General features: G+C 35.2%; 1 protein-coding gene across 2 annotated transcripts; it reads right to left on the bottom strand.

Annotated features, from left to right (window-relative positions):
- Positions 1-585: 585 nt before the first annotated feature.
- Positions 586-9,278, bottom strand: LOC105645113 (RNA polymerase II degradation factor). Of its 2 annotated transcripts, none has more exons than XM_012230626.4 (17): positions 9,125-9,278; positions 8,830-8,992; positions 8,128-8,178; positions 7,816-8,046; positions 7,373-7,471; positions 7,231-7,286; positions 6,704-6,815; positions 6,348-6,518; positions 5,789-6,028; positions 3,256-3,465; positions 2,903-3,103; positions 2,688-2,813; positions 2,263-2,559; positions 2,071-2,169; positions 1,604-1,989; positions 1,450-1,481; positions 586-919 (listed from the first exon to the last, which is right to left on the bottom strand). In XM_012230626.4, coding segments are annotated over exons 2-17 (2,430 nt in total). In that variant the 5' UTR covers positions 8,947-8,992; positions 9,125-9,278; the 3' UTR covers positions 586-917. The 2 variants fall into 2 exon arrangements, with proteins under 2 accessions (XP_012086016.1, XP_012086015.1); XM_012230625.4 differs by having other exon boundaries at positions 7,816-8,052.
- Positions 9,279-9,782: the final 504 nt, after the last annotated feature.

A 9,782-nucleotide genomic window follows, 5' to 3' on the forward strand; every position in this document is an offset into this window, starting at 1 on the left:
ATATCCTTTAAATATTAAATTATACTCGCATCTAATAAATAACACATTTATATTTATATTTAGAATTACGATAATACATGTATAGTGTAATTAGAATAATTAAGAAGTTATTTTTTTATTAAATAAATAATAATTTGACTATACTGTCAATGCAAAAAATTACACAAAAAAAAAAAAAGGATTTTCATTTAACGGCAAAATGTTAAAAAAAGAAAAGAAGAAAGAACTAAATAAACTAACAGAGTTACACCTCAGGAACTGTTAATATTTATCAAACTGCAGAGACTAATTAATTAATTTAATCAAACGTCAAAGAGAATATAATTATTTTCCCTGAAATTTATTGGAGGATTGAATCATAGAAATAAGGAACCTTTTTCTGGGTAGATTTTTTTACCGTTTATTTAGCTAAAGTCTCTTTTAGGTGTTGATACTTGAGATTTTTAAAGCAGTGGCAAGTCTGTTCGTTTATAGAATCTTAAAGATCAACGATATTAGATTCTGTAATTAAATTAAAAAACATTAATGCATGGTAGTGACTAGTGAGTAGGCTACCACCACCAACCTTGTATTAAGGGCTTCATGGAGATAGAATCAGAAAATCACTTCAATAGAAGATTCAAGATTCGCAAATAGAACTCTCAGATGCAATTTTGTGCATGAATATCACTGCAGAGAGTTCAATGGATCTATCTGGATCAGAAAAACACACAAAACAAATGTTTCTTCCCCTTCTTTTAAAAAAAAAGAAAAAAAAAAACATAAAATCATAAGAGAATCAGCGAACTGTCCAATAGAGAATTCTATAAGCAAAAGCTGTGCGCCAATTCCACTCATTAACGAGATCATCCCCATAAATCCTCTATCAGGGCACCAATTAGCACCCATTACAAGTTTTATCCATATCATTCCACATCTCCTGCCCAAAAGAATTGCAAAAAGTTCATTAATTGAGCTAACTAAAGTGGTAATTAATATGAGAGACGGAGAGAAGACAGATGACATTGACTGATTTTTAACACCCTCCGCAGATCCACATGATGGTGCAGTACTACCTCCCTTTCTAAATACTTATTATATTTGAGAAAATACTATATTCTAAAATACTTATCACATTTGTGGTTTCAAAGAGTAATAAATTTTTTTTTCATATTCACCCTTTATATATGACCAACAATCCAACAATTAATGCTTCAACTTCTCAAAAATTTGGTGTTTTGGATATATTGAATTAAGGGTAATATAGTCAATTTACTTGATAATTTATTGTAACTTAGACAAATCAAGTATGTAGAAACAGAGGTAGCATTATAATAGAGAATGACAAGTAATTTTGCAAAAAAAAAAAAGATGCAAACTCAACAAATGAAGCAATCAAGTAATGGCCAAGACCACAACCATGCAAAAAATGGCATAGAATGCAGACTGTAATTAGTTAGATGTACTTACATCTTCCAGAAGCTAATGCAGCTCCAGTTGTCCTGCAGTAATTCAATAGTGTTAAGTTCAATAAGCCCTTCATCCTCTAATATGCAATTATATACCTATCCAATAATCCAAAGATAGTGCAATAATTAAGGAAAAAAAAAGGTTGAAACCATACCTGCCCTGCTGCTTTCCTGCATAGCTTGAGTTAGACCTCCCTTGAATTATTGAACCCTTGCTTTGTGTGCTGTTGATATTTGATCTATCATACTCTGGTCCATTCATTTCTTGAGATTCTTTAGACTTGCTCAAAATTTTTATATTTGAGATGCCTCCAGCATTACCAAAAGTAACACCATTTGAATGTTTAGAGTCAATTGATGGAACCTTCCTGAGTCGGTGAGACTGTGCCATTGGAGTAACAGCCACAGAAGGCAAAAATGATGAGTAAGGAGGAGATGCTGCAGCAGCAGCAGCAGCAACTTTAGCAACAGCTGCTGTAGCAGCTATCATTTCTTGAGCTCCCTCTCTAAGCTGAATATAGTCACCCTCAATGCAGAATAACTGAAATCACAACTTGAAATCCTTAGATGAGATAATTAGACAATCTGTGAAACCTAGTAATTTCAAATTCCAGACACTCACTTCAGGGTGACCAGCCACAAACTCGTCCAGCTTGCCATACTTTTTCTTGTAATCGTGCCAGTGCAAAGGTGCAAGCATCTTCCCCAGCCTATTTGGTAGCTGTATTTAGACACCAAGAAAAGCTATTGTAAACTTTTTTAGGGATGTGACCTGGCTTAGGATGGAGGATTAATTATTTAAAGAAACACAAACCGTTGAACTGATCCGAATGCTACCACGAGTTGGAATTGTACGAACGATGCAAGCTAACAGAGATCGTTCATCAAGAAGGGCAGCCTCAGAAGTTTTTCCTGTGGTCACCATATTTGTTTGTGCAGATGAGATTAATGTTTCAGATAATACTACACTAGCACCATTACTGGTTGGAGCTTCGCCAACTGAATGCATTGATGTTTCAGAAAGTGATGCACTAGCAGAAGAACTTGGCTGTTCTTCCGTCAAAACTTGGCCATCTAGTCCCTGATCACTCAAGTTCAAAATATTTTGCTCCTGCACCATTTCAAATTCTATCCCAGTTAAGTATATAGTTTACCTTGTGATTTCAACACAAAACAAGCCAAAACAATGGTACCAGAAAAGCAAAGAGAATATTCAGCCAAAAAATAAAAAGTGACAACCTTTGTTTCACTGTTTTGTTCAAGTTGATTCAGTCTTAAGGAATCACTAAAATGGGAAGAAATCTTTTGTACACTCTGCTCAGGTTGAGGGGCAACCAAGTAACTTCTATCCATTGGCTCAAGAACCTGCAAATGGGGGAAAAGCTGTTATACCCTGTCAATGATGATTACACAAACATATTGCACATAGATAGCAACATGTAAATATGCAGAACCTGTGCTTCCCCAGCCGATGACGAGACAACAGAATCAGGCTCTGTCCCTTGGTTCATGTGAACATCAAGATAATCTGATCGAAAGCCCTGTCCATTAACAGAAATTTCATACTCATACTTTGCATCTGATCTCATAAGGTTGTGATCAGTTTGGGATGACGCAAGTTGATTCTGTGTGGATAATTGTGCACCCTCAGCAGCCTGAAAATTTGAGAAGTAACAGTACTCATTAACATTACAACATGTAAAACACTTAACTGATGTCACATTTTCATCTGATGATAAGTGGAAAATAATAAGCATTATAATATGTGTTAACAAAGTACACAGAAAAGGTATTCAATTTGTAATACCTGCTGGTTCTGCCACTCTGGTGTGGACGACATTGCTGGTATTGAATGAAAATGCCCAACATGAGATTGAGGAACATGTGATGGCATAGAATGAGGAATTCCTTGTTGATGCAGAATGAATGGATGCACAGTCACCTGTCCAGGTGGAAGGTACGTAGGCATCCCAAGTAAAGACGATGGAGCAATTGGAACACCAGCAACATGGTTGGTCTAATGATGAACACAAAAATATCAGAAGTCAATATACGCATCAGAACATTGATATCCCTTCATACTACAAGATAGGTATCTACCAACAAACAAAACAGATTTTTTTTTTTTTTAACTTGACACAAGATTATTGGCTGATTATCCACGATATAACCTGCAAGTAATACAAGCCACACGCAATAGACCAAGCTGTCACCAAACTATTTCTTGATTGGGTTCTCCCATTAAAAATTTCTTTCTGAAATTTTATACATATAAAAAAATAGAACACTCTGGTGTATTCTTTTCAACTAAAATCCCTGCACGGCAGGGACAAGATACCATCCTATTAAATGTCAGGCTAGTTTGCGAATAGAAGCAAAATTTTTCTCAAACCCCAAGATTTCTCCAAAAGTCTCTCTCAAACAAATACCAGTTGAGGGAAAAAAGTAGGATGCTCTAATGTGATAACAATAAATGCAAGCTAGCAGAAAAATTCAACAGCGAGTAGCACCATCAAAACCCCCCAAGTATATTGACGTGATACTTTTTCTTTGTAGGGGATGTTTCATGTTTAGAAGCCTCAATATGAGATGAAATATGTGCAAATATATTTTTGTACTAATTTGTACAAAAAAAAAAAAAATTGCTTGACTGTGAATCAAGCATTATTAACTAAGAGAAGTGCATTTCAAAGCAAAAAGTATGCGAATCAAATACACTCACCAAAAAGTAAAGAACAATTTCCTCAGCATAACATCCTTGGAAATACGACTTCTCAAGAATATAACTAAGAAAGATAGTACACTTCAGAGTAAATAGTGTGAACTGCACGAAAAAGGGTGTAGATTTCTTAAGCAGTAACTGCCCAGGAAATAATTAATTGGAAAATTGGCATTTCTGACTTAGCAAGGCCTTAATAAAATTTAGACCACACTAACATCATGCTTCCTTTTTATCTTGCAATAACTTCTTCCCACAGCCAACATAAAATTATACTTTAGCGCTGTTTCAACTCATCACAACCATGAATGTCCACTTTCTGTATAACCAACCACCATAGAATAAGGCAGTAGCATTCAAGTTTACAAGCTGTATCTCAACGAACATTACACGAAGCTATCCCAAAATCTCTTTCAGATGTAGTGGACCACTAAAGCATGTGATATTTCCAATCCTAGACCATGTCTCACTAATTGTGAAATCTTGAATGTGAGGTGTATGGTTAATAAGTTTTAAGTCTAATTATCCATAGAAGCAGAAGTTGAAAATTATATTCTGCTTGCCAGAGGATATGCCTCAAGCATCAGATTATGATACTTAGAGCTATCGAAAGTTTCTCAACGATAAAATTAAACACAAATATGGGAAAAGATACTTTGAGCCGGAGAGGAATGGATACGAACTTTGACAAAAGCAGATGTTACAAGCCTTAACTGAGGAAAATAACCTAAAAGTATGTTTTAACTCAAATAAAATTTGAAAAAAAAAAAAGTTTAAGAACACAAATTTAAAATGCGCAATAAGCAAGCGGATAAAATTAAGTCAATTATAAATCCTCGGGATATTTATGACCACTTATGAGCACAATAAATATTACTTGATTTGAAACTAATACCTAATCCACCCCAACCATGGCCTAGCGAAAACCCCATCCACTCAACAGGCCTAAAGCAAAACGAAAAGAGATTAAGAATCTCCCAGATATGGGGGCCTAAATCATTGTTTGTGCTTATGAATATATAGCACATTTGGGGATACTGTTGAGCTGCTTTAGGAAGATCCAACCAAAAGCTGTTACAGGGAATTCTTGCTCAACAAGTGTTGCAGCTGCTTTGGCATAAGCATCGAATGTGGAATTATGTCAGAAGATACCCAAGCCCTCCCATATCATGCAACCAACTCAAAAATATTGGCACGTTCCTACATGATTTGGTTTCTCATTACATATTTTATCTCCATCCTATTCTTATCGACCTTTTCTGACATTCTGTCAATCCCATAGAACATTTACAGTACTTCTATAATTCTTTTTAATAGCCCAAATCTATAGTACTAGACCAGCAAAGTATTCACAGGAAAAGAATCAGCTATGAAACCAAGAATCAAATTTCAATATTTATTCTAGCCTTGCAGGCACAATAAAATATAGGAGGCTATCAAATGTATTAATACTGCTATCTTATTGCAACTATATTATAAAAATATTGAATAAAAGAGGAGATGTAGTCCTGTGTATCTCCACCATAAATGGTAATGCTTACTAAAATTGTCATTGAATGTCAACCTCAGCATGGATTTACTTTAACTAGTCATAAATGACCATAATGACAAGCAAATCTACCTGGTTTGATGCATTATCTGCATTCCCATTTGGAATTGCTCCATTATTAGCACTTGTTGCACCACTTACATTAACATCTAGCTGGCTTCCATTATTTTGACCAAACTTTGATAGATCCTTTGAACTTTTTTGGGATACGTGTGACTCATCAGGGTAAGAGCCACTCCTCTCCCTTGCATCAGCTAACTCAAGATGAAGCTGTTGCATGGTAATCATATGAAGCCTCTCCATTTCTGCTAACTGACATCAATAACACCAGGAGGAAGCAAATAAGTTAGTGATCCAAAATGATTAAACTTTAGCCAAAAAACTAGCTGCGTCAAGCTGTTTATTATGTAGCAAGTAATGACCTATATTGCATCAATACAGGCATACAAAGAAATAAAAAAATAAATTTCACAAGCAGACTCAAGAAACTGATTTTCCAGTTGACAACCAATAGGGAATTCTAAATGTAAACAAACAGATACAAGCACGTAAACTTGATTTACAAGCATACGCAATTTGTAATATAAGCCAACATCTGAATAAGTTCCAAGAGAACACAATGCTAATCAACCTGTGTTTGACAACCCAGCCATAGTTGATTGTATTGTTCTGTTCGTTCTCTTAATTCAACCTGTAATGAATGGTTTGTAGAAGATTGCAAGGCATCCATCTCTTGAACACGTGCAATCCAAACTTTCAATTGTTCATCCTTCAAAAATATGGTCTCCTGATCAGCCCTATGCTGAAAGTTAAGATCACTATTAGACCTTTTGATCCTTGCATGGTTGAAATTTGAAAAGAATCTATTTGCCAAATTTTAATGTTGGAAAAGAAGTTTAAACAGAAATATGAATTAAAATTTTCAATAGCTATCATAAATTGTAAACTTATTTGAGAACCAGAAACATAAATTTCCAATCAATATACCTGTTCTTGCAAATCAAGAATCCGCCTCTCTTTTTCTTGAACATGTTCTTGAAGATCACGTATTTGCTGTATATGTTGTGCCCTTTCAGCTTCAGAATGATCACGCTCTCTTCTGCAGAAGAAACAGTCTCACTAAATTATATGAAATCGAGAAAAAGGGCATCAGCAATGTGATCATTAGCTAAATGAATTTCAAGCTTTTATGTCCACAAGAAAGTAATGGAACAAGAGAACAATCATCTGTACCTCCATCTATAATAATTTAGAAATTTTTTCAACATTGAATGAACTCATAAGGGAAAAAATATTTAAAAGTCAAGGAAAAGAGACCAAAAAGCATAATATAACAGCCTTAAATCTACGAACATGATGCCTTCTAGGCTGACTTTGTTTTTACATTCAATTTGTTTCTACTTTGATTTGCCCAACAATAATATGGGGCATGCCTCAATCACCCAAAGAAAGTCATATGCAAAGTTTACTTTGATACAACAAAGTGATGGTAGAACTTGCATCCAAACACATACCTAAATGTTGCCAATTCTTTATTTTGTTCTCTAAGAAGGTCTTCTTTGGCCCAGGCCTGCAAACAATGAGACAAAGGTCAATACTGCAGATAGTTCACCAAAAAAGACATTGTCCAAGAGCACAACAAAGACACGAACAAACCGCTTCATTATCCAATTTAATGGCATGCAGTTCTCTATCTTTCTCTTCCATCCTCCTTTCTAACTCATGTAGAGCCTGTTCCCTTTCACGAAGTTGTTCCTACAAGTCAAATTAAGTCAATATTTAGGATTGAAGTACATGAGGAAATAATCCAGTTGCTAGTATCTAGACTGATTGAGACCTAACCAATTTTAGTGACCATATGCTGCAAGATTCATGCAGTAAAATAGAAAGGCTTAGAGGCCATAAGAAGCCAAGTTCTTTGCACCTAATCTACTGTTTTATTGTTTATGCCATTGTTGTATATAACTTAAAATATCTTTATCATGAAGTACAAGTCAGCCAAAATCAACTCCACTAAATCACAGATTTTTAATTCCTTGCACTGTAATGGATGGAAATAACTTGCAACTTCACACCAGAAACTGATAAAAGGTTTCTACCTGAAGTTTTGCAGTAGCATTTTCATGCTCTTTGATTTGGGCATCAAAGCTGTTTTGCATTTCCATGATCTCAGATCTTGCAATCACCTGTGCTTTAAGCTCAATCTCCATCTGTTGCAGCTCTTCTCTTTGTCTAGTAATACTGTGGATTCGCTGCTGCAAAATGTCATTGTCTAAGCTCCCATCCACAGTGATGGAACAGAAGTCCACATCAGCAGGCTCTCTTCCATGCTGTACCTTGATAAACATCAAAATCAACTTCACTTTTCATTATCATCAGGACAAAAATATTGTTTAAAACAAGAATATTACCTCATATATTGTTCTCTCATCTGATTGCCCCAAATTTGACCTTTCCAATTCCTGTAATCAGCAAGCCATCCAGTTAAAAGACCAAGACATCAGCACATCCTAACATTGGTCTGTTTAAAACTAAAAGAAGCCAAAGATTTCAATATCAAATTTATTCGGGTTGTTTTCAACATCAATAACCACAGTTAAGGAGAACAACTTTTTTGGTGTTGGCAGAAGAACAATTATTAGAAATTAAAATTATCCATCATGCTCAAGTTCCGGTCACCAGCTGGGGTTTTATTTTTTTAATTACAAGAAATTATTTCACTCAGTTAACCTCCCATCAAAGAATTTTTAATTAAATCACTACATTATTAATACAAGCTCAAAACAATAAACCCAACCCACAGGCAACTTCAAAATCATTTGGGCAAAAACATATGACCCCAATTGCTCATTACAAGTGCTCTATTTATATTGCTGTATAAGCACACTAAAAAATTAAAAAAAAAAACCCTAACTCCCAGTTTGGTTGCTGAAACAATCGAAAAGAAAGAAACTACATGTCATATGCCATCAAACCTAACTACTAAGATAATATACCAGACACATATGATAATAAAACCCAATCACCAAACAAACAATTTCTCCCGCATTTCCAACATTTTTCTCAAGAACCAACCAAACCAGAAAGTAAACATTATAGAGCAAAACTACCACCTCATCACCGGCGTTTCGAACGGAATGGTGGTCAGAAACGGCACGCCACTCCTTCCTGGACGATGGCATCGGCAAAGAACCGCCGCGTGAGGCGACGACACTGGCCGCAGCCTCCATTAATTCGAAAGAAATTTCCGATAGGACTCCAATTCTCCTCCGCTATCTGAACAAAAAAGAAAAAAAAAAAACCCTAGCTTGTATAGAAAAAATCAAATGAAACCCTAGAAATTGTTGAAATTTTCCAATAAAGGAGTTTGAACGAAAATGGAGAAGAATAGAAAGGGGAATAAAGTACCTTAGGTGAAGATTTTGGGGGTTTTGTAAGATTGGAGGGTTTTTGCAGGGGCTTGGAGTGTAAATAGTGAAATGTTGACGCCAAGAGAGAGCGAAGAACGAGAGAGATGATTGGGTGTGAGAAATTTCCACACAGGGGAGGCTCCCGCCATTTATAGGGCAAGTTCATCGCTAGGACAAGTTAGTTTCACGCGCTCTACTTCCGCGTATCTCGCACATTTCTGTTCTCGTTTCACTTTTCCACGTTTCAACTCTAGTACACTTCCGGATTCGGTCAAACTCAAGTCATTCCACTTTGTGCTTGATTTTTATTTATTTATTTTAATTAATTTCATATTATGGTAAAATCAACCAATCGAATCGAGTTGATTGGTTACTATTTGGTTTTTAATTTTCAAAGAAAATATTAATTTTTTCAATTGGATTTAATTATTATTGTATTGTTGATGTCGGTCCATAGCAAGCTGACCCAAGAGTAAAATCTATATATAGAGTGCCACTTAGGTCTAGAAGCTCCATTTTGTATATATTATAAATAATGTAAATATGACATAGGACAATGAATATTTTAGAATATTTACTTTAATTGGAGTGCACTTTTTTAACTTGTACAAACAGAAGGAGACATTATTGTAAATGATAAGAATTCAAAGACACGT

The sequence above is a fragment of the Jatropha curcas genome, chromosome 5 (assembly GCF_041381405.1).
Source record: "Jatropha curcas cultivar XTBG-Jc1 chromosome 5, XTBG_Jcur_1.0, whole genome shotgun sequence".
Classification (NCBI taxonomy): Eukaryota; Viridiplantae; Streptophyta; class Magnoliopsida; order Malpighiales; family Euphorbiaceae; genus Jatropha; species Jatropha curcas.

What these genes read in the sequence shown, in the direction of transcription:
- LOC105645113 (XM_012230625.4), bottom strand. Translation starts at nt 8,946, where the DNA reads ATGGAGGCTGCGGCCAGTGTCGTCGCCTCACGCGGCGGTTCTTTGCCG. An exon ending in TTCTTGATTTGCAAGAACAG is followed by an intron (nt 6,519 to 6,703) that starts GTATATTGATTG and finishes CTTAACTTTCAG; the next exon opens with CATAGGGCTGATCAGGAGAC. An exon ending in CAGATAATGCATCAAACCAG is followed by an intron (nt 3,466 to 5,788) that starts GTAGATTTGCTT and finishes GTTCATCATTAG; the next exon opens with ACCAACCATGTTGCTGGTGT.